At 44.1% G+C, this 24,500-nt stretch overlaps 2 protein-coding genes across 2 annotated transcripts in view; both read left to right on the forward strand.

Moving 5' to 3' along the window:
- galnt2 (UDP-N-acetyl-alpha-D-galactosamine:polypeptide N-acetylgalactosaminyltransferase 2) overlaps window positions 1-8,480 on the forward strand; it is a 40,823-nt gene extending 32,343 nt beyond the window's left edge. Inside the window, exons 9-16 of the mRNA XM_079736905.1 lie at window positions 27-114; window positions 496-599; window positions 2,475-2,601; window positions 4,020-4,112; window positions 4,811-4,894; window positions 5,151-5,277; window positions 6,013-6,132; window positions 6,388-8,480. Coding sequence (XP_079593031.1) covers window positions 27-114; window positions 496-599; window positions 2,475-2,601; window positions 4,020-4,112; window positions 4,811-4,894; window positions 5,151-5,277; window positions 6,013-6,132; window positions 6,388-6,543 — 899 coding nt within the window. The 3' untranslated portion in view covers window positions 6,544-8,480. The remainder of the gene's footprint in view (window positions 1-26; window positions 115-495; window positions 600-2,474; window positions 2,602-4,019; window positions 4,113-4,810; window positions 4,895-5,150; window positions 5,278-6,012; window positions 6,133-6,387) is intronic.
- Window positions 8,481-11,677: 3,197 nt separating this feature from the next.
- On the forward strand, window positions 11,678-24,136 carry smyd2a (SET and MYND domain containing 2a; the record flags this gene model as incomplete). Its single annotated transcript, XM_079736030.1, has 12 exons — window positions 11,678-11,850; window positions 12,674-12,737; window positions 12,878-12,988; window positions 13,427-13,487; window positions 15,454-15,581; window positions 16,326-16,393; window positions 16,816-16,918; window positions 17,236-17,346; window positions 20,132-20,255; window positions 20,513-20,687; window positions 21,379-21,487; window positions 21,836-24,136. The coding sequence occupies 12 exons, from the start codon at window positions 11,678-11,680 to the stop codon at window positions 21,917-21,919; spliced, it is 1,311 nt and encodes a 436-aa protein (XP_079592156.1). The 3' UTR covers window positions 21,920-24,136.
- Between the last annotated feature and the right edge of the window lie 364 nt (window positions 24,137-24,500).

Here is a 24,500-nt window from a genome sequence, read left to right on the forward strand (position 1 = left end):
TTCGTGACTTACTGATGGATCTGCAGGTTTTGACTGGAACCTGGTGTTCAAGTGGGACTACATGACCCTGGAGCAGAGGACAGCCAGACAAAGAAACCCCATTGCCCCCATCAAGTAGGACTCACTCACTCACTCACTTATTCAGTCCACTCTCCCAATGACTTGTATGTTACTCCCTCACTCACTCACACACACTCCACTCACACAATCAGTGATATGCAACTCCCTTACTCACTCACAAATTCCACTCACCCAATCACGTATGTGCTACTCCCTCACCCCGTCACACAGTCCACTCACCCAATCACGTATACTGTATGCTACTCACTCACTCACTCCCTGCCTTACTGACACACGCCACCACTCATCCTCCCCCACTCTCTCACTCCTAGCATCGTGCACCCTTGCCCGCGACTCCCCCGCACTTCCTCCTAAAACTTCTAACAATCACGGTTCTCTCTCTCACTCGTGTTCCCCATCCGCTGCCCCCACCAGGACGCCGATGATCGCGGGCGGGCTGTTTGTGATGGATAAGGACTACTTTGAGCTGCTGGGGAAGTATGACATGATGATGGACGTGTGGGGCGGAGAAAACCTGGGTGAGTGGTGTGCAGGCGGTGGGATACATCTGCTAAACATCCCTTTAACGACGGGTTACCGACCGCGATGTATGCAGACTCTGAAGTCTATGGTGCAGACGTGTGGAGACGTGGGAGTGTGCTTCCGTGTGGCTCAGTGGTGATTTTAGACCCTATGTTGTGAGGCTGAAACCCCGCTGTTTCCAATCCCAGCCCGCCTGAAAATACCCAGTCGTTTTTCACTTTTATTCAGGCTTCATCCCAGCTGTTAGGAGGCTGATGGGCTCAATGTAAGCACCGTCTGGAAGGAGACAAAGGATCAATGTACAGATTCTCCCCATGGATGTACAAGATGTATTGCCCTATCAAGCCCATGCCTTCCATTCCCCACCTTCCCCTCGCCAGTAGCCCTACGTAATAATGCGGCGCAGATGGAACGAAAAGTACATCTTATATTTGGGCTTAGCCTCTTTTAAAGGTCACATCCTAGACGTGTCCCTGGCTTGGGCGCCACAGTCGCTCAGCAATGTCTGCACTTGATCCACACACACACACACACACACACACACACACACACACACACACACACACACACACACACACTATCACCGGACTCTCCTCCCCAGAGTCTAGCGATAGCAGCAGGGATTTGATCCCCTCTCCTTCACCACTGAGCCTATCGATGGCAGCAGGGACTTGATCCCTTGTCCATCCCAGAGTCTAGCGATAGCAGCAGGGACTTGATCCACTCTGCTCCATCCCTGGGCCTAGCGATGGAAGCAGGGACTTGATCCCTTGCCCACCCCAGAGTCCAGCGATGGAAGCAGGGTGCGTCCCCTGCAGTGCTCTCCCTCAGCAACACCTTCTCACGAAGATGTCTGGATCAATATTAATGCACAGAAATAACTATTATTTAACCATGGGAGCGATTGTTGGAAACCCTTGACCAAACGACCAAATGTGCACTGAACCAATTATAGTATCGGTATCTAATTTATTTGTTTACATGGTTTGTTTTGTACCATTGCAGAACTATGATCATCCCCTCTAGACGACAGACTTTTACATGACTATTGGATTTATTAGGATCATTTATCTCTTGCCCATCGCCTGACCTGAAAATCGCCTGAAGAAAGCAGAATCAAACGGAAACGTGTGACGACACAAACCGGATTTCACAGACGTTAAATCAAATCCAGCATAATGATATATATATATAGTGAATTAAAACACACCAGCCTTAACGACCAAACTTGTTACTCGCAGCAGCTTGGGTTAAGGAACCTGTGTTTGGTGCTAAATGAACGTGTAACCACAGCTGAGAAGGGCACAAGGTGGAGCCGCTGCTGTCATCGTCCACAGAAAATCCTGCAGCACGGTCCAACACAAATGAAGACAAAGGGTCGGTGATAAAAACCCCGGTTTGAAAAGAGCGGAACCACAGTCCATCAAGGATTTAAATGGGCCGCTGTTTTTTGTGTCGAGTTAACAGCTGGCTTGGCATTTGTGCGTCAGCAATCGTGGCAGGATGGATTGGTTTATTCTCTCGATCCTAGACAAAGGAAGCAATAGATCCTGTCCTTGAGGCATTGGGTCCAACATCAGTCCCCCGCATATACACACACTGACATTTCACAATGTTTGGCCGGTAAAATGAGTCAAGCAATAATGACACACTGGTGTGTGTGTGTGTGTGTGTGTGTGTGTGTGTGTGTGTGTGTGTGTGTCACTCCTAGCTACTCTGTGCAGTGTGTGTTTATCTTTTAGAACCTTGGTCATGCAGCAATTGTTTGTAAATTGTCGTCAATCCAGTTTTGATTGCCTGTATCGGTGGAGCCTCCCATGTTAGTAAGTATAAAATAACGAATGGTCTCCTTGTGTTCGTTTGGGCTCCAGAGATCTCGTTCCGAGTGTGGCAGTGCGGCGGCAGCCTGGAGATCATCCCCTGCAGTCGGGTGGGCCACGTCTTCAGGAAGCAGCACCCATACACCTTCCCCGGGGGCAGCGGCACGGTGTTCGCCAGGTGAAACAAACACACATGCGCGTGTGCACAGACACGCGCACAGACAGAAACAGACAGACAGACAGACAGACAGACAGACAGACAGACACGCTCAAACAGTGTTAAAGATTTTCTGTACGCAAGTTCCATGGCAGCATTCAGAAATATTTATAAATATGGTAATGTGTGAGGTTGGATGTTGTTTGAACATCACATATTTCAAACCTCTACTTCTTTCTACAGCATTTTCCAGTGTTTAGTCTGGCTAACGGTGACTAGTATAGTGAGCTGTTTTGGAAGTTTCCATTCAGTCTTTTTGTATAATTCAAGTTTTCAATTATGTGACACATTATAATGTGGGACACTGCCATCAACAGGAGTAGACATTAACATTGTGGTTTTTGGTCCCTGCGCTTAAACAACACAGATAATGTTTGACTCAAATTAAATGCAATAATCAACACACAACTCACCAACTTCAGCCATTCATCCTCTCACCGGTGTGTGCTCACGGTTCCTCCTACACAAGATGTAAGGCTCCAAGCGTTCATTGGGTGGATTTCATAGCGCTCCGAAGCCCTCTTGGGTTCAACCAGCGCCTTCCTCTTGGTCGATGTAAGCGCATTGAGACACTCTTAGACACAGTTGTCTCCAGGCGTAAGGCACAGTTTGAGGATTATTGGCTGCTTATATAGATGTGTGAACATTGTGAGAGGAGAGTATTACTACAAGTCATTTCGGTGAATGGGTTACCATAGTAACTGGGTATTTCTGTCCTTCAAGCCCTTGCCAACCTGACAGACTGCTCTTCCCCACACCTGGCTGTGGATTTCCGCGTGGTTAGCTTGGGAATGACAATGGGCGAAGCATGGGTTGTTTGACGTCATGGGAGAGAGTGCCAGGCACGAGTGTGCCGACAGCCCATAACGTGAAAGATGTCCTACTGTGTGAAATGTATTCGTCCACACTTACCTGGTATTGTTTGGTATTTTTTTCAGTCTTGCCCCTCTCTTAGAACATGGTATGCAAAGAGACGGAAGGAGGGCGACAGGGGGAGCAGTCGTTTTTGTTTTTTAACATTGAGTACAGAGTTTTTCTTTCTTCTCAAAGCAGGCAGCCTTGACTCAAACTACCCAGTTCAACAGTATTCTGTTGCAATGACTCACGTTGCAGACAAACATATCAGTTAACACACCTTCTTAACTCTCAATGACTCCTTCTTTCCTTCCCCTTCCTTCTTTCCTTCCTTCCTTGCTTCCTTGCTTCCTTCCTTCCTCCCTCCCTTCCTTCCTTCCTCCCTTCCTCCCTCCCTCCCTTCCTTCCTTCCTTCCTTCCTTCCTTCCTTCCTTCCTTCCTTCCTTCCTTCCTTTCACCCTCCCTCCCTCCCTTTCTTCCCTCCCCACTACCTGGCCCCACCCCCTCCTTCCTGCCCCATGTAGGAACACGAGAAGGGCTGCAGAGGTGTGGATGGACGAGTTCAAAAACTTCTACTATGCTGCCGTCCCGTCCGCTAGGAATGTGCCGTACGGCAAGTAAGTAGCCTCGCTTAAACCGCACACTGAAGACACAGAACACTGTTATGTCCCGGGGGAGCGGAGTACTCTGTTCCCTCATTGTTATAGGGTGGTTATTGTTAAAGAATGACGGATTGTTGGGGCGCCCCCGGTGGCTCACTGGGTGGAGCACGTACCATTAAGGTGAAGTCCTGATCACAGCGAACCGGGTTTTTATTCCTGCATGTAGGCCTTTGCTGCATGTCCTCCACTCTCTCCCATACCTTCCAGTCTATCTCACATTCAACACACAAAATCTATCTCACTCTCACACCACCAAAAAAATAAAAAAAATAATGCCGTATTGTTGATTCACGCATGGATGGAGAAGGAGCAGGGGGCGGACGCCTTTCACTTTCCCAGAGAGCCAGGGAGTTTTAATACCGGCTTCCCACCTTTCAGCTTGTTTGACAGCCAAAACTCGGCCCCTGCCCACTCCAAAGTTTAGGCTCAACGACACTGGAGCAACAGGTCTACATTATCTGACGCTTTATTTCTCTTTATGTAGAACATGATCTATGTAAACGTTTATCTCGCTCGCATTCACACCCGTTATCAGACGGTCGAGTTCGGGCTGTGAATCGGCCACTCAAATTGAAGTGTGATGTAAATGCTCTCTATTATTGTCTCCCTTCGATCTCTCTCTCTCTCTGTCTCTCTGTCTTTGTTTCTCCCAGTATCCAGAGTCGCTTGGAGATGAAGAAGAGACTGTCCTGTAAACCATTCAAATGGTACCTGGAGAATGTCTACCCAGAACTACGGTGAGACCTGAATGCATTTAAATAGCTTCATTAACATGTTAGCAGGAGTTAAAACATCATTCATTACAGTCCAATATCTATTCGGAACATCGGTTAAAGTTAAAGAAATGTGTAAGAAAAGGGGTTATATAGAATTCTAATAAATTAACAGAAGTTCTATGACAGGATGGGTTGGCCACATACAACTTTAAACTCAAATTTATAGTCTGTAGAGCAGTGATTGATTTTGATTGTGTGTGTGTGTGTGTGTGTGTAGGGTCCCTGACCATCAGGATATTGCCTTTGGAGCCCTGCAACAGGGTGGGAACTGCCTGGACACCCTCGGCCATTTTGCTGATGGGGTGGTGGGGGTCTATGAGTGCCACAATGCGGGAGGCAACCAGGTAGCTTACCACGGCAACACACACGGGTCAGCCAATCAGATCCCCGTTCCACGGTCACCTGGGCTCCCACTGGCGGTGGAAGGGATATTAAAGAGATTTGAAAGAGAAGAGGACAACTGGGCGATTATGTGACATTTTACCAGGCCTGTACTAAAAAACACTGTGTGGAGTACATTACTTTTAGCATTATAACAACCCTGGCAGGCCGATGTAGGCTGCAGCAATTGAAGGACTTAAGGGGCTCTCGCACTTTGTTTTTAATGAAGCCACTCAAGCCGCTGCTGCTTCCAAGTCTGCTCAGAATCCGGGAGCCCCGCCTGTTTTTCCATTGCGATAACCGACGCTGCCGTGCCAATGTCCCGTCGGACCGGTTTCACCTCAGTGTGGTCGTCCAGCAATCCGGATCAGCTTAAGTCCTTGGCTTCCCAAGAAAGTGTAGAGCACTACACCTTTTGGACAAAAGTGTGTGTGTGTGTGTGTGTGTGTGTGTGTGTGTGTGTGTGTGTGTGTGTGTGTGTGTGTGTGTGTGTGTGTGTGTGTGTGTGTGTGTGTGTGTGTGTGTGTGTGTGTGTGTGTGTGGATAAGGGATCTGGATGAACTGCACGGCGCTAGGAGTGGGCTTAGTGGCTGCAAGGGCTGCTTTAGAGGGAACGCTGACGAGAGATATTATGCAATGTTATGCAAGTGTATCCCCATTGGCGTACGTATCTTAGTGCCCCTTTCTTCTCCCTCTAGGAGTGGGCCCTCACCAAGGATAAGTCTGTCAAACACATGGACCTCTGCCTGACCGTGGTGGACCGGACCGCTGGGTCCCTTATCAAGCTGCAGGGCTGCAGAGAAAACGACAGCAGACAGGTGACCACACACAGAAGGACCAGCGAAGCCGCCCACTGAGTAAACACGGGCACTAAGCCAATATAGACACACACGTACGCACACACTAACCCCATGCCCACACCAATACTTATATCACCGATACAGCGTTTGTTCTTGGGAGTTTGTTCTCCTGCGGTCTCCTTTTTTTTAAATCCAACCTTGTGCCCCTGTCTTTTTCTTCTTCCTGCTCTTTCTTCTTCTTCCTCTTCTTCTTCGGGGGGGGGGGGTTCTCAGAAATGGGAGCAGATCGAGTCCAACTCCAAGTTGCGCCACGTGGGCAGCAACGTGTGCCTGGACAGCCGCTCTGCCCGCGCCGGGGGGCTCACCGTGGAGGTCTGCAGCCCCAGCCTCAACCAGCAGTGGAAGTTCACACTCAACCTGCAGTCGTAAACCCCACCCACCCCCACGCCCACCCAGGGGCCGGTGGGGGGGAGGGGGGAGGGGGGGGGTTGGCCTTGTGACGGACTTCCGGGTATACAACAGCGGAAGGGGAGAGGCGCGGCGCGGAGGGACGAGAGGAGGAGGAAGTGGATGTAGAGACGTGCAGAGAGACCGCAGACAGATAAACGGACAATCTTCCTTTTCCTTGTCTCTCTCGTCCGACGACCCCTGCCCCTCACTGGGAGCCAGGTGAGCAGGTCAGGGGTCGCTGGGGGGGGAAGACATGAATTGTGTATGTTCAGAGGGTGGACGACGATGACGACGACGATGATGGTGGTGGTGGTGATGAAGGCAGTATGGGATGTGCTTTCCATCTAAACCACGTACCTAAAGGTTATTCTCGGCGGTCACCGAATCAAGGGAAACACAAACAAAATCAATGCTGGTGAGAGTGAGAGAGACGGAAGCTCTTTTGAACGCTTTTACTTTTTGATTTATTCCGACTTTCAGCGTTTTTTTCACGTTTTCACGTTTCTGTCTGATTATTTCATGTTCTTCATACGATTCCACCAAGCGTTTATGTTCCTCTTTCAACATGTATTTTAATGGCCGATATTCCCCATCAAGGGGCTTTTACTTTCTTCTCCGCTCGGACAGACTCTCTCCCCTGGGTTTGTGATTTAGCTGATATGTGCTCGTGGTTTTATTGAGTTTTTAAGTTGACGTTTGATGCTGCTGGCGTGAAAAAGAGAGAAAGGGACTCACCGTGCACAGAGCTCCTTTGTTTCCCACAGGGTCACCGAGGTGGCCGACTGTCCAGCAGAGAACGCATTCATCTACACGCAAGGCACGAGATGGGAGCGACGGATTTCCTGTTGTTTAATTGGTTTTGATTTAGTTTTTTTTATATTTGTGAAGGTCCTGTCTCTGTGAGAGGGGTTTGGTGTCACAGGGTCAAACAGGAAGGGACGTTCCTGAAGTGTGTGGGTGTGTGTGTGTGGGTGTGTGTGTGTGTGTGTGTGTGGTCCAAAGGTTGCTTCAGTAACTCCACTTCTCTGCTCTATTTTAACGCCACCATAGGAATCCTTGTCTGTCACTCAACTGTCGGTTTTTATTCATTTGATCTGCAGAAACAACCAAGCTCTAATTTCATTTTCTCCCTACGTATGTAGGGAATGCATCTGTTGTATTCCAGCTAAACTGTAGAATAATCAAGTGACAGAATACCGTATTTATTGACATTATGCCCTCCCTGTGCAAAGTTTTTCCTTTGTATTTTCTTGTGTTGTTCTGACAGGACTTAGTATTCACATGCCACATGCTTTTGAATTGGTGGTCGGGGAGTAAAAGCTATGCCTAATTTACTCTTCTTTAGAGAAACAATATAAAGGCTGCTCCATATTATTAACAATATCACAAACTGCTGGGTAGCTGGTGACATTTGGCTCAAATATTAAGTTATAACGTGTTTCACAAACAACTTGAATACCATGTACCATTAGCATGTTATTTACATTATAAATCAAAGATCATTCCCACTTAAAGCCCCACACATTTCTTTGGAGGTCCAGTAAAACACTATGTGGCCGGTCTGAACTTTCTATGAGTTGATAATGTTGAGTTCATCTAGTACATAAAAGACTGGTAACCTCTGCTCCCTCCCGTGGATGTTATTTTGTGTCACAACAGGTTGGGTGTACTTAATGTTGAACAGGAGATCTCTGCTGCCACACTCCAAAGTGAAGCCAGAGGAATTTCTCTTGTTGGGATGGCAGTAGATTTGGGAATCAGCTTTGATTGGTTTTATAGCCAAATGGTAGCATTAAGGCACTTACTGTTCTGTGTGTGTGTGTGTGTGTGTGTGTGTGTGTGTGTGTGTGTGTGACATCAATTCTAGATCTTACATTTATATCTGGGTGAAAGCGACTGAATTCATTTGTATTTAGTTTCCAACAGAGATGAAGATCCTGACTTCTCTTAACCATGCCATATTTGTTCTGTCCAGAGCCTATACAGTTGACGTCTGTATTTCCTCCTGTAAGTTTTAACCTCTTTGCTTTATCAATTTATCCAACCTCAAGATGAAAATATGGATATAACAGTTATGCCTGTGGACCAATTTAATTTGAAGTTAAATTATGCAGCAAATACTGGCAATTATATTAGCAGCCATCATATTTCTTCCAAGTGATATTTGAGATGGAAGAAGAGTATTCAATTATTCCAATTAATTATTTAGTTGGATATTTTAATTGTTTAAACGAGTGAATAGACGAATGGAAAAGGTGTGATTTCTAAAAATGTGCCACTGGTCGGATGGGAATGTAAAGCGTCTCAAACCTACGTGATAGACTACAATTCCCAGCTGCCTTCAATTTAATTTGTTGTGAGGGGTTTAAAAGCACTGGACAAGAGCATCCTCCTACAACATGTATGGACCAGATGAGATCTGTTAACATGTCTTGGGAGCAAACTCTTCTGGGTCTGATCTTCCTTTCAACGCTCAGTAATTCACATTCCTTGTTTGTTGTGTAAAGTATCACCGCCCTCTTAATGTGGGTTCATGATGGGGTCCTCCGAAGGGACCGCAGCCTCACAGTTTGAGCCGCTCTGAACTCAATATTCCCCTTGACTCATGTCCACACATACTGTGCTCGCCCTACTGCGGGTAGCGTAACGCGGCTGTCTTCGACTGAATGTGTCCCACCCTCTAGCGACGTACCATCTGACATCTAGGCCAGCAGGACCAGAAGCTGTGGTACAACACGATCGCAGGAAGAAAGTCTAGAGTAAAGAGGCTGCCGCTCGACGCTACCTGGTGAACCATATCGCTGTTGACGTTTACCGAGACTGTTCATTTATCTTGTTTTGTTTCTGGGTCCCCTTTTCTGTTCCTTCTCATTTGTTCTTGACCTGTCACGTTAAAACAGCAGAGGAAAGCAGCTCACGATCCAAGCTTAGTCAGCAGTGTTTTACCGTTATCCCGCTAGCCGCCGTTTGGCTAAACAATACTTGATATGCCTTATTAATTAGTCTTATTTTTCACACAGACCCAACATTGCAACACTGGGATGGTTTGCAACCCTTAACTCATTTCTTAAACGTTTATTGTTTGTTTGTTGTGAGGGAATTTGATTCATTCAATGAATGCTTACATACTTCGTAAACTGTCCATGATGAAAAGTGTTTTCATTTATTTTCCAATTGAATATCCAATCTTGTCTACTTGCATCAAAATTCAGCTGCGGATCCGTGGGAATGCTTTATGTAATATATTGTTTCAAGCCTTTTAAAATAGTCTTATTGTTTATGTTTTTATATTAAGACACAAAAAGAGAAGTCAGTACAACATCAAGTCTATTACTTCATTTTAATCAAATTATGAAATGTTTACATCTCTAGCACAATGTGCCAAAGGGTTTTCGTTTTCTTTTCCGGCTGGTCTTCTGAGGGGTAACTGAAGGGAGGTCAAATCATTTGAAAGGTTACAGCAACATTCAGATGTTCTGAAGCGGGCCATGTGAATCTACTGTTATGGCCGACCTTAAAGAAATGGTCTGTTCCTAGTGTCCCTCATCCTCTCTTCTTCCTGAAGGTCATGGACCAGTAAGGGGCCTTTCTTACTCTGCTGTCATCTTACAGTGGCTCAGATGTATACATTTGTAGGCATCCTTGTTTGATTTCAATTCATTGTGATTTTTTTAATTTTATTTAGCTCACTTTCTTATCCATACAACATTTCAGCAGAGATTCAGAGGCTGAACAAAGTGTTCGAGTGTTGCATAAACCAATTCCTCTTTACCTCCGAGCCAGATATTATTCTTCCTCTATCACTGTGCTTAGAGACGGGCCATGCGCATCCCTCAAATCATGTATGCCTACCTTGTGCAAATAAACTGCTGCTTCTGATGTAACGATAAATTAGGCAAGAAACAACGGCCTCACAACGTGCACTGCTCATGGGTTGACAAGTCACCTTTATACCTGATACCGACGTCGCATTCAAAACCTTGTGCACATTCGCTTACTCAAAACATGTCCCCCTTTTTTTTTTCTTTGTTTTTTGTTTAGCAAGTGATTGTAGCGTATGAGCTTTGCAGACAAGTACATAGACGCAGACAGTTTGTCGGATCTACCAGCCAAACCAATCTAAGAACATTTACAACAGCGACGTGCGCATTGAACAAACGGGTAATTTATTGGGTTTTTCTAAGAGGATGTGGCTTAACTGAATGATGTGACTAGGGAGACGGTGTTGGGTATGTCTAGGTAAACGACATGTAAAGTGTATATGTTTGTGTATATATGAATATATATAAACATGCGTCGGGGGGGGGGGGGGGGGGGGTGTACAGGATGTACATATATACACAGTGTACTCAACCGAGGTTCCTAGGCTTGACCTGGGACTGTACAGCTCTTCTGGGATTTGTTTTATAGATTGGGGCAGGAATACAACTTTGAATGAGACGAATAAATGATTAACTTAAATAAATACATTTATATAAAAAAAAGTGTTTGTCTGTCTTAACAACCGTTTGACCTGGACATTGAGCAGTCTATGCTAAAAGTGCTTAATGTCAATTAATATCAGTTTACAAACCTTAAATAAGTCATCAAAAGCAGTTACAAGTTGCCAAATATAAATTATTTTAGAATGCTCTTAGTAGGCCTACATAGCTTGTAAAAGTGGATCAGCGTTCCATTGATAGTTATCGCATTCATGTATATTTATATCTTTATTAATGCCAATATAAGGTCACATATACTTCATTCCTATCCAATTATTCATTAAAGTAGAGCTACATGAATATCCTTTAATGATATTGATATTTTTTTTCTGAAATCAAATACTATAGTATTGCCCCAAATAACAGCTGGTCTAGCTGGCCACCCTCTGTCAGATTGGACCCAGCTATGGCCACTTTATTCTCACGTTGTCTAGAGCGCCTCCTATCCAATAAGCGGCAGTGCTGCGCCCTAGAGCAGGTCTAATCAAATGATCCCGGAAAGGAGAACGCAAAGAAGACCAAACAAGTCATTCAGTAGATAAGATCATTATAGAGCAGTCACATATAGAGCAGTCACATACAGTGCAGCGGTCTGGCAGCTATTCGTCAAGATAACGGAAGACGGAAGGATAATGAAAAACGAAGGCATCGAGGGGACCGAGAGGTTCCTGAGTCCTGACAAGGGAAGAGGACTGCGGGCGGTCCAACACTTTGCCGTCGGGGAGCTGGTGTTCGCCTGCCCTGCGTACTCCTATGTGTTGACAGTGAATGAGAGGGCAGCACATTGTGAATACTGCTTCTCAAGGTAACGTCACTGTAAACGCCAAACCCCCTGCAGTCCATAATGGTGAAGCGTATTTGCAGATGGGTTGGCAGGCATAGCACAAGAAGTAAACAATCTGCTTACTACAATGTGATCTCAGTGATGTATTGGCTAACCATCGTTGTGCAGCCAGGTTATCGGTTGAACATTGTGTTACAGATGTCGAGAATCTCGAGATATGAGGCAAAATTGGACAATTGTGTGCCTCGTCCTCACAACCAAATTGCTCTGAATGTGAGACATTGTGTCATGTATTTGTTTCCAGTTGAAGGTCCTGCTGCAGAATGTACGGTCTGTTTTGCTATTTTCACAAGCTTTAGTAAATGATCACTATTTCATATAATAAATGCATTGCTTACTCCTTAATAGGATTTATATTTTTAAATAACACGTTTATATTGTCCCTCGGCGTTTTCTCTGCCCCCTTTCCGGTGAGCAGCAAAGGTTAGGACTCTAAATATAGTTGGACACGTGCTGCTAGAGGTGGTGTAGGAGCATGCTGGCAGAGGAGCCTGCGTTCTTCTGAGGGAGTCTTATTAGAAGAAAGCTGATACAGCATAACGGCTTTACACACGTTGGCAATATGTCAAAGATACCCCCCCCCCATACCATTAGTGCAGTGGTTCATTAAGTCCTCTGACAAAGTTACAATGCATAACATATTGCATTATTTATGCAACATATGACAGAATAAAGAAAGCTACAGTATTGATATGACACATCACTTTGGTCTGAAGTCTAGTGCTGAATGTGCCTCCTTGTCCATGGTGAGTTAATATCAAAATGACAAAAATTGTGTTTGCAGGAAAGAGGGCCTTTCCAAGTGTGGCAAATGTAAACAAGCCTTCTACTGTGATGTCGGCTGTCAGGTAGGCCTTTTCATCGATGGTGTATATCTTGAAATTCCTTGTTGGATTGTTGAACGTCATCTTTATAGCAGTAATAACACAACAACATAAGTAACGAGAGTGTGTGTGTGTGTGTGTTTGTGTTTGTCTGCACACTACAGAAGGGAGATTGGCCCATGCACAAACTGGAATGTTCAGCCATGTGTGCCTATGGGGAGAACTGGTGTCCATCTGAAACCGTCAGACTAGTGGCCAGAATCATAATGAAACAGGTAGGAACCCAATTTTATAGGCCTCATTACGATACATGTGGTAGAACATCATAACGGTATGGTAGGAGTACATCAGCATATGGTTATGGTTCCTACACAGAATGCTGGAGATGGTCCATCGCTCCAGCTAAAGACAGGGTTGGGCTGCTGAGGAAAGTTTGCTCTGTATTTAAGAGCTGTTGATCCTTCAAGCAATGACATGATGCCACACCTGGTCCTCACACTACAGTCTAATTAATACATTGCTGTATCTGGCCGGCGGAAGTCTGAGGGGCCAAATTGTGCATGACTTTACAAAGAATCATGAAAAAACTTAAATGTCATTTCAATGCTGATCAGAGATGAGGCTGCTGATGACAATGTTGAGGTTGATGATGATAATAATGTTGATGACGATGATGACCTCCTCCCTGTTTGTTCGATATATATCTATTATAGAGAGCAACAACAGAACGGACAACCTCAGAGCGACTGCTGCTGCTTACAGAGTTTGAATCCCGTAAGTAGGTGTGTGTTTCTCGTGGGTTGACTTCAGACCGATGGTTAAACGTTCACGTGAGGCGTCGGGTGTATAGTCGTGTAGGATAGAGTTGGGTATTTGATGACCTTTTCGAATCCTTCCCATTTGTGAAACTTACACTTCTTGTCCCCCTGTTGACATTTCGCCTGAGTAGTAAAGTGGCCATCTATTTGTTGTCTGTAGTGCAGGCCAGGGCACGGTCTCTCCCACTCATTCACAAACAACACTTCTGCAGGCCCCTCTCCAGGTGTTTTTAGAACCATGCACCATGCCGCCTGCTACATTCTGTTGGCTGGTTTTGAAATAGCTTGATAGGATAATTAGAGTGAGTGATGCCTGTGGTGCAGGGAAAGCTCAACAGAACGGCATTTTGCACATTCAGTCTTTCACAAATGGGACTATTTAGGATGCACCCCATTTTGGCTTTACAATCTGGGAACTGCTGAAATCTTTTGGCCGCAAACAACAATCCTAATGTATACAACAGCATCCAGCGCCTTCCACTCCGACTGTTCCTGAGACACTTTTTAGATTTGTGGTGGATGCATGAATTTTTTACCGAGCCGGAGAAAGGAAGCGCATGAATCCTAAAACGAGACTGCTGGGCCCATGGTGGACACAGGCTCCTTGTTGAAGCCACCGCTGGGATTTAAACTGGTGGAAAGTAGGGCGGCTGTATGTCGCAGAGCTAGGACAAGAGAGCTGAATTGAGAGCGGGAAGATAAAGGCGCCTCCTGTCCGTTTCTGCAGTTAGATCTCTCCTCTCCTCTCTCTCCACGTCACCACATGTAATTCCACCGGTCGTCTCTTTTTCCTGGCACCTTTTCCTCTTCTCTCTCTTCTTAAGCTGATTCTTTTGCCTGAAGTGTTTGGCTGTGTAAGCCGTAGCTGGGAGCGCTGGGATCGTTAGCTTCATCAGTTTTGCCATTGATAGCCAACACTGAAGTCCTTCTGCCCGCCTGTGAACAACCAGAGAGTACCACCTCTTTGTGGAAATCTTGCTCCTGATGGGATGAATTTGGAAGAACTTGGAGACCTATGTTACTGACCAAACACTCAGGGATAGCAGTTGGAATAGACAGTGTAACTATTTTACACATCATTTACCAAATGAATATCCTGTGCAGTTCCTTTTAACATTTATACCCCATATTCTCGCTCATAGCATAATCCCCCTGTTTGCCCTCCCCAATCTGCTGTCACCTGGCGATAGTTAATGTGCTGCCCAGACTGACACGGAAATCTGGCCTAAAGCAGTGTTCGTTTCCCAACACCTCGCTCACCTGTGCGTCACGCACGGCCCCTTGACTAATGTATGGGTTGAAAGGGAAATTCGATATAACTCTGTTAATCACTGTCGCGACGGAACTCATTAATTCATTTATTCACCTTATATATATATATATATATATAAGGTGAATAAATGAATTAATATATATATATATATATATATATATATATATATATATATATATATATATATATATATATATATATATATATATATATATATATATATATATATATATATATATATATATATATATCAATCATTATATATAGCTTATCATATCAAATGTGTGACCCTGGCATGCTGGACACCTGAATGTCATCAAAGTGTTAATATGTCAAGTAAATGGTAACCACTCTAAGTCGGTAATGTCGACTTAGAATGGTTACCATTTAGCTCAGTTTGACTGTTGTTAATGATTAACTTCATTCCTTTCTTGGCATTTATTTACTTACATCACACTAAACACAAGCCCTTTTGTTTTCCTTGAGGTGCTTTTAACTTCTTTTAAACTTTCAGAACTAAACGACTCTCGGAAATCCAACGTGCCGCTCAAACAGTTCCATCTTCTGATGCCTTTTCCGTCCATTCCTCATTTCTTCTTAAGGGTTGATTTTGTTCTGTTGTTTATGGCTCCTCTATCCCTCCTCTCAGATCTGGATAAGTTGGACAGCGAGAAGGAGGAGATGAATCAGTCGGACATCGCAGCCCTCCACCACTTCTACTCCAAAAACATCATAGATCTTCCTGACAACCAGGCGCTCATTGAGCTCTTCGGCCAGGTAAAGCCCTGGTTAAAGCCCTGGTTAAAGCCCTGGTTAAAGCCCTGGTTAAAGCCCTGGTTAAAGCCCTGGTTAATGAAGAGAGTTCTCAATGTTAATGTAAATATTGGCCTTTAATTTTGAATAATGACCAGGTAACAAACGCATTATATTTATCGTAAAAGAGATAACAACTGTCTAAGATGGCATGACTTGACATCTAGGTGGTTTAATCCATCGTTTAAATATAGAGAGAGGGAGGCTGTGTTAAAATCCTACACTGGGTCCGGGACCTTTTTCAAATGTTGTTGTGTCACACATGAAGACATCCCCACAGTCTGTGTAGGTCACCCCCCCCCCCCCCCCCCCCCCCCCCCCAGAGCCCTCTGCAGCTGTCTAACATTTGTTAGCGCATAGACACAGGGGCACCGGGTGGGCTGAATCCATGTGAACACACACACACACAGACACACACACACAGCCAGTGGTGCTTGTCAATCTCTTTACTAAATGAGCTCCGTTAGCTCTGATCCCAGTCTGTCAGTGGCCATGGGCGCTTATCTCAGTGCAGCTAAGCTTCCCCCAGGGGGGATACTTTCTCTATCCACGTGGGGATCGCCACACAGACCAGCAGCCTGCCCGCCCCGTCTGTCAGGCAATAATCCATGACTTGGCTAACTGCCTGCAGTACATGTTAGTGGTCAACGGGTGGATTGGTTTGGTCGTTGATCGGTTGGTGTTCCTCCTCTCCCGACCCCTCTCCAGGTCAACTGTAACGGCTTCACCATCGAGGACGAGGAGCTCTCTCATCTCGGCTCTGCCGTGTTCCCAGAGTAAGTGCGTCACTGCCTGGAACATACTATAACAAGGACTGTACTCGTATGCACAAGTCGTAATGCAAACCAAAGCAAAAAATGTCTCTATTTTGAGTTGATACGATTCTAGAAAATACATTGGGATTTTTCTTCATTCCACTGAATTTATTTTATTATTCTACAAACAACACGTTTTAATGGGGGGGGGGTCATCTTATTTATATATATATATATATATATATATATATATATACTTTTTGGTTTTTTTCTATTGGTTAAAAAGCATGTGGTCTGCTCTATGTTATTATCTTGCTCATCATTTTCCCTTTCTGTCTGTCTGTCTGTCTGTCTGTCTGTCTGTCTGTCTGTCTGTCTGTCTGTCTGTCTGTCTGTCCCTCTGTGGTCTGTGCGGTGCTGTTGGTCGCCCCCCCCCACTGTAGTGTAGCGCTGATGAACCACAGCTGCAGTCCAAACGTCATCGTCACCTACAAGGGCACCGTGGCCGAGGTGCGCGCCGTGCAGGACATCAACCCCGGGGACGAGGTGAGGCCCCCCCACCCCACTGCGTTGGACAGGAGACACTGGATGTCTGTAATAGAAGCTCTGTGACAGGATGTTAACAAGGAGAGATGGAGCACTGCTTCAGATGTGAAAAGAATCGATCGAACAATGTTCCAGTTGGTATTTCATTTTTGGTCATGTACACGTCGAGTTTCCATAAAGTCAGCCTCAGCCTTGGCCAAGAAACGTTTGCTTCACTTTATAAAAAAATGAAATCGGATGAGTCAACGGCTTTCTTTAGCATGCCCTCCTCCTTCTGTTCCTACGTCCGCCTGCCGACCCTCTGTGTGGGTTTCTAGGTCTTCAACAGCTACATAGACCTGCTCTACCCCACTGAGGACAGGAGGGAGCGCTTGATTGACTCTTACTTCTTCAACTGCCAGTGTGACGAGTGCACCTCGAAGTCAAAGGTAAGGCCTGATCTGTGTACACAAACAAACAGCGGACGTATATAATGAAACCCCCCCCCCCCCCCCCCAGACCGTTTTTGAGGTGGCGAGCTTCCTGTCCCAGACCAGTCCAGTGGCGGGGCCTGTGATCGGATAAACGCTGGGAGTGGAAACGTTTCATACGCGAGTAGTATATAATGATACCCTATCTGGAGGATTTGAGGGTAGTGTGTGTGTGTAGAGTGTGTTAAAAACTGTTTAACCCGCTATGGTTTGATAGTGGGCGTAAGTTGTCGTGTAGTCGTGTCTTAACAGAACGTCAAGTCGGAGGAACACCTATGCCTGCTACTCGGCCATAGGGGGGCAAAATATGTGTGTGTTCCTCCATCGGACTCGTACCGTATGTTCACGCCTCCCTCCGAGCTGGCCCCACTGTAAAGCTGCTCATAAGACTTTTACCAACGAAATGGTAATGGGCAATAATTAAATTTTGAATGGCATAAATACAGAAAATAATTAACGTATCTCGTATATACCATTCCGATTCCCACACACTCATTTGACATGCGTTAATATAAGGCAAAACCACAATGTTTCATATCCATATAATGCAACTCGTATAAATGTGTTTTAAGGGGCTTCATAGAATAGTGTGGTAGCTGAAAGCGCATTCAACACTTAAATTGTGCATGTGGGAAGACATGAAAGACAAAACCTTTATTATTACTCTCCCCCATTCCATGAAGACACCCAGACTCAACATGTTTGATTTTACGCTACGCTTCAATCAGATAAGCCTTGGGATGGTCCCTAACCTTGACAACAGACCACCTCGGGCCTGTCAGGCATCCTGTTAGCAATGGCCTGACCTTGTGGTAGATAAACCGCATTTAACACTTTAACTAAATAAGAGAGTTTGAGGAGTCAGCATGAAAAACAAATACTTTATTATTAGAAGTAAGAACAAAGATGAGTTGGTTTGACAAAGAACTGAGGAGCAGGTTCCACCTTATATATCCATTTCTGTCCATCAAAATGTCCTTACCCATACATCCGTTCCCAGGATGGCTCCTCTGCAGACACAATGGCTCTTTTTTGCTAACTCGTTCTTATTCAGTTACCCCTAGTTCTCCTCCTGGCCCGCAACCTGTCTCCCACAGAATTTTGGAACATGTCAGCAACATGTTTAACGGCACACTTAAAACATGTCCCGCTTGCGGTTGTCCCTGGGCTGCCCTCAGTTCTCATCGGTCCTTGACAGACATACCGATAGCACAACCAGAAATCATTGACCTGTCACTAAGCTCCGCCCTTAGAACGCAGATGAGCCAATGACATTCCATCCTCAACTGTACTCGGACAACTCGGTTGAAAACAACAGGGAGGAGTAATATAACGATTTAATGGTGGATTTATGTCAAAAAATAAACATGGTCAAACGATGTGCTTGGGGTACAGTTGGTATCGCGAGAGCTGCAGAATGGGGTATATTTCCTCCCTTTTCTCAAGCCGGGACAACGGGACAAGAAAAAGTGTGTAATGTGGATCAGACTGTGTGGTAGGCCAGAATACCAACTGAATTTAAGCTTGTCACCTTCTGTATGTATTTTAAAGGTCCCATGGCCTGCCATCAGGTGTGGTGTGATTAGCCGGTACAAGCCGTTTTGGAAACCTGGCCCTTATGACAACACAGGTAGGCGTGTCCACCTAGATGTGTGCTGGTTGATCAGTCTACCAGCCTACCCAGTGGACTGTAGCAAACGTTGCTCATCTATCCGTCACACATCTAGGTGGACACGCCAGTGGACATGTCTGCAAGTCCGCAATCATGGTTAAAGGAATCTACATAACAAAAGTCAGTCCATTGGCCTGGCCTTAGTATCAGACATAGTGGCTCCAGTGGGAATGAAAATCTGAACTTTCTTAACCTCTCACAGTTAGAGAGAGGAAGGGATGTATCTTAAGATACAGGGAGAATGTATACAGTTCATTTAAATGTGAATAGCAATTATATAAACAAGGTTAATATAATTTGTACATGATTATATATTATAGTTATGATAGATATTTCCACGACAGTTCCTCCCTTTTCGATCATAAGATCAACACTTATAACTGGCCAAAGTGTTTATTGGAATACAAATTAATATAGTGTGTAAACAGTTATTGTGGTTCTCTAGTGGTTCTAATCATTTTGTCCGATTTAGAGGCAGGAATAAAACTCCCTGAACCCATCGTAAAAAACCTATTGGCTGTAGGGAAAATAATGGGGGGAGAAACCTTGACAGTTATTCAGACATAAAGTGTAGCAGAGTTGAAATTGATAAGGCATAATCATGAATATGAACAATGCCTATGATGAAACTGAGACATGCAATGATAAGATGTGTTCTTCAGGGTGGGAGCAGAAGGGGTTCCTGCTGCCAGCAGTTCAACATTTAGTCTTTGGGCTATCTTGGTTATCAGCATTGAACCTAGTACTGGTTGTTCGAATCTGAAAGAAAGAATAACAGATGAAGAAAAACAAGAATGAAGAAAGGCAGCAAAGTAACCAAGGATACATTCAGTGAGACAATGTGTGATCAAGATTCTTATAGGGAAACGTTTGCATTGTGGGTAGGAGGGGTAACTTGGGTGACTTTTCTTCTCAATCTTTTCCCCACACACGGAGGCCCCACAACTTCCGGCCTGGGACCGGAAGCACTCAACCTCTAAAACGGTCTAAAGGGGATTATATACTAACCACACCCTTCAATGTGCATGTTTCAAATTCCAATGTTTAATGTTCTCCTCTTTTCTCGTTCAGGACAGCGCTAAGATGGAGATAAGGAAGAAGCTGAGTTCTCCGCCAGAACCAGAGGAAATACGAACCATGGTGTATTACGCCAAGAACGTCATCGAGGAGTTCAGAAGAGCCAAGCACTACAAGAATATCCTCTCGTGATCTATGCCATGTCGTCTTCTGTCCCTTAGCTGATCCATCTTCATTTCTCCATTTATCTGTTATCTCCCTTCTCTGCATTCATCTCTGTGACCACTTTCTGGCGTTGATTCTCATTCCATCTGTTTTTTAAACCCAATTGTTACCCTCTGTTTGTTTTACAACACAGTCCCCTCTCCTTCTTTTAAATTTGTTGAAACCTATCTTTCGAAGTTTGTCATTATCGGTTCCTTGACCACTTGACACCTCCCAGTGAACTGCTTGAAATGTGCGAGCTGAGCCAGGAGAAGATGGGTTCTATATTTGCCGACACCAACGTCTACATGCTGCACATGATGTACCAGGCGATGGGCGTGTGTCTCTATATGCAAGACTGGGACGGAGCCATGAGTTATGGAGAGAAGATCGTCCAGCCCTATAGGTAGGCCCAGCTGTCAATCACAGCGACGTTGAAATAGTGGCGTATAGAAGTAAGAATCTCCTTGAAAATCAAGCAATTGTACCCAACCAAAACCATGAATCAGATTCAGAATCAGTTACTTTTATTAAATATAGTACAAGTACACAAGAGTAACATTCTTAGGCTTGTTTCCCCATGTCTCATAGCAGCAACAATACAAGATAAAGTGAATAAAGATAAGTAAAAATAAGGAGCAGCATCAATAGATCACAAAGATAAGATGACTGAGTGCAATAGACCAATGAAGAGGAATGTATGAGACCATGTGATGGTTCAAGTTAAACCTCAAAAAAAGTTTAACTTTGGATATTTTTCTGGCTCAAAGGTGACATATTATACCACCAGGTCTGAGTGTGATTAGCCGTTACAGCTGTTTTGAAAATCTGCCTCTTCTGACATCACAAGTGTCCGGTCCACCTAGATGGATGACGTATAGAGGAGCAACGTTTGCTACAGTCCCCTGGGTAGGCTGGTAGACTGGTCTATGCAGCACACATCTAGGTGGACACGTCCGACTGTGATGTCAGAAGAGGCAGATTTCCAAAACGGCCTGTAACGGCTCACCACACTCACACCTGGTGGTGTAATATGTCAGCTTTTACGCATTGTGTCCTCTGATGCATTGTCTTCCACGTGTGCTGTTGTACCCCAGCGTGCACTACCCGCCCTACTCTCTGAACGTGGCGTCCATGTACCTGAAGCTGGGCCGGCTGTACCTGGGGCTCGAGAGAAAGACGCAAGGGGTGAAGGCTCTGAAGAAGGTAACTGCCCAATCCGCTCATTGAAAAAAAGAAATTGGAGACAATGTTGCTTCACCCTATCTTGGTTGTATTTGCACCAATATGGATTATATGCTTTTATTCGTTAGCCTGAAATAGAAATGAGATCTTTGAAATGTAAATGCAACTATATGGTTATTGGGCGGCTCATTTAATGGTATGAGCGCTAATATATAATGCATACATACAATATAATACTAAGATAAATTGAGAATCAATAAAACCAAGTAACACCATGATGTTATGGTTTAACCAAATCTGGCTAGGATGTGCCTGATGTACGCCGCTCCACGCAGGCCTCTCTAAATGATCTTCTTCCTCTGGCTGAAGGCCCAGGCGATCATGGAGGTGGCCCATGGGAAGGACCACCACTATGTGGCCGAGGTCGAACGTGAGATCGAGGAGCAAAGCTAAAAGGAGATTCAGGAGGAGCAGTTCATGTCAACACAGAGGCGTTGGGATTATCGCCACCTCGCCTTAAAGCAAAAAGAAAAACACCGAATTTCAAATGCACAGCATGCGTCGTGTACCTCTTTTTCTTTTCTTTTTTTTTCTCAGTTAAGTGATGTCCAATACAGTGTTTGTGTCCACCGGTTTATCCCCGTTTGTGTAGTTGGTCGTGTTTCTGTTAACAACGGTTTTGTCTTGTGTACACATCAAAGTCTGGTCTAGGATGAACTGCGTCGGACATGTCCTGTTCAGCGCAATCTTAATTTGTATTCTTTTTTTAAAGTGGGCATGGCTTAATTTACTAAATGTTTCTAACTGTGTTTGCGTTTCTGAGGCGTTCCCTCCCCCCGGTGTTTGGTAGAATAAACCACGAGTTCCTAAGGAATGCAAAGGAAAAACGTGACAACTTTATGAAGTTGTTTTTGATTTTGTTTTGTTTTGTTTGAAGAAAAGAAATATGACACATATTGAGTCAGTTTAATGACTCGCCAACTCATCCAACCAATCTGAAACCATTGTGCCATCTAAAAAGATCATCAATAAATTGAATCAGTTTGTATTACATTTTTTTTATTGATTGTGTAACAACCCATGCAAAGCAGATGTTTTGGAGAGAAGTAGCAGCAACAGCAGCAAGCATTTAAGCTCCAAAAAAGAAACCATGTTCGACTTAACTGTATTATTATTATTATTATTATGTTACTTACATCTCCATATCTCCCTGCAACAATGCTTTTCCTGTGTCGTAGTTTAGTATAACTCATTCAAGACCTCTCAGTTCTGCCTATGTTTCTGGCTGTATAGATGTTGACCTGACTTTTAAAACTGTGAAGCAATCCCGAATGACCTTGTAGCAGCATGCAAAGAGGTCATAAGGATGAAATACCCAAGTGTTGTGTTTTGCTTGTCGTTTGCGTTCCTCTTTTTGGGTACCTACATCAAATAAGGATGAGTGACAGAAAGCGTCCTTTAGTGAATGCTGTTACATCTACATTTAATGTGATATCTGATATGGGTATGATATTTGACATCTGGTGTTGATGTTGGCCACATCACCACATAAAAGTGACTGTTTTAGAGTTAAGCATATACTTAAGTCTATATCTGACTTTATTTGCATGTTACCTGCATGTTAAGCTTAGCAATCGCAGGCTTCAATGCTCCTGAGCTGGGAGCATTTTGTTATTGTTCAGACCTATCATCCTGAAATAAGTCTCACCTCCCAATGTCTTTAGGTCTGGTCATGTTCACACGGGAAATAATGGGGTCAAGACAAGTCCATGTGGAAAAACATGGCTGTACATGATAAATGTGAATTCTGATTCATCAATCAGAAGTTAATGACACTTGGACTATTGGTGAATCAGAAGTACCATTCACCTCTAGTGATTGTTATATTCTGAAATATTGCAGTTACTAGTATAGTAGTGATGTAATGTCTAATCTAATGTTCTCCTTTGCAGTTCAACATCAGCTTATTTGAAAAATTCCTCAGCGCATGTTCCAGGACATCTTTAGCTTGTCATATATTATTAAAGATGGATAACACAGTTTAATGTTACAATTAATCTAATTACATACTAAGAGGCATGGACCTTTTTGTTTGAATAGAACAAGCCTTAATGGTAGATTGGATGTTAAAGTTTGGAAATATTAAGGAAAGAATATCAACTTTCTATGTGGTTTTTCAGTAGATTGGTGGATGATGTGGATTCAATATCATCATATTGGCCCAGGCACCAAACAATAATTCTTTATTTTTCCATTGTTTTTAAATACGATTTAAAAGTGCGTTCAACAATGTCGCAAAGCCCTGTTTACACATTGTCCTCAACAGGAGATCCAGGGTAACCCATAAACCGACTTAATTGTTAATCATATGATTGACTGGATTCACCTCATTGGTACAGCATGACAATTTAGGGGACTTAATAGACAATTGGAAATATCCATATATGATGTGTTGTCTTTGCTCTTTTACAGTACTAGAACATTCAGAGTACGTTGTCATCTGCATAGATGAAGGAATACACAATCACCTCGAAGGTGCCTATAGCATTCCAAGCTACATCAGAATCCTATCCTATAATCCAATAACCACAAAGCCTAATAGATGAGGGTTGATTGACCTTAGAGATAAGAAGTGAAGACAATTCCCCAGATTTGCAGTACACACTGTCTTGTTTTTTACTATTTATATTGTGAGCTGTTAGCATGACAGTTACCAGGCATGCATTTTAATGCAAGGGGAATGCACAAATAAATATCTGAGCCTCAAATTGTATCCCTACATTGCCTGGACCCTTAATAAATTATTCATGACATTGATAATTGTCTTATTTATTTTGTCTTGCTGTTATACTGTTTAATGCAAACTCATGTCTATAATTTCTCAGTCAGTGTGTGGGTTAGCTTTTAATGTTTAGCTCAGCAATTTGGCATGGGAGCTCTGTTCAGTTTATATTATATTGTAATATATTATAATATATTTTTGCAAGGAATTTCCGGAGGTCTGTGTGAAGTCTCGTGTGAATTAAGTTGCACA

This window comes from Pollachius pollachius, assembly GCF_949987615.1.
Source record: "Pollachius pollachius genome assembly, chromosome: 5".
NCBI lineage: Eukaryota > Metazoa > Chordata > Actinopteri > Gadiformes > Gadidae > Pollachius > Pollachius pollachius.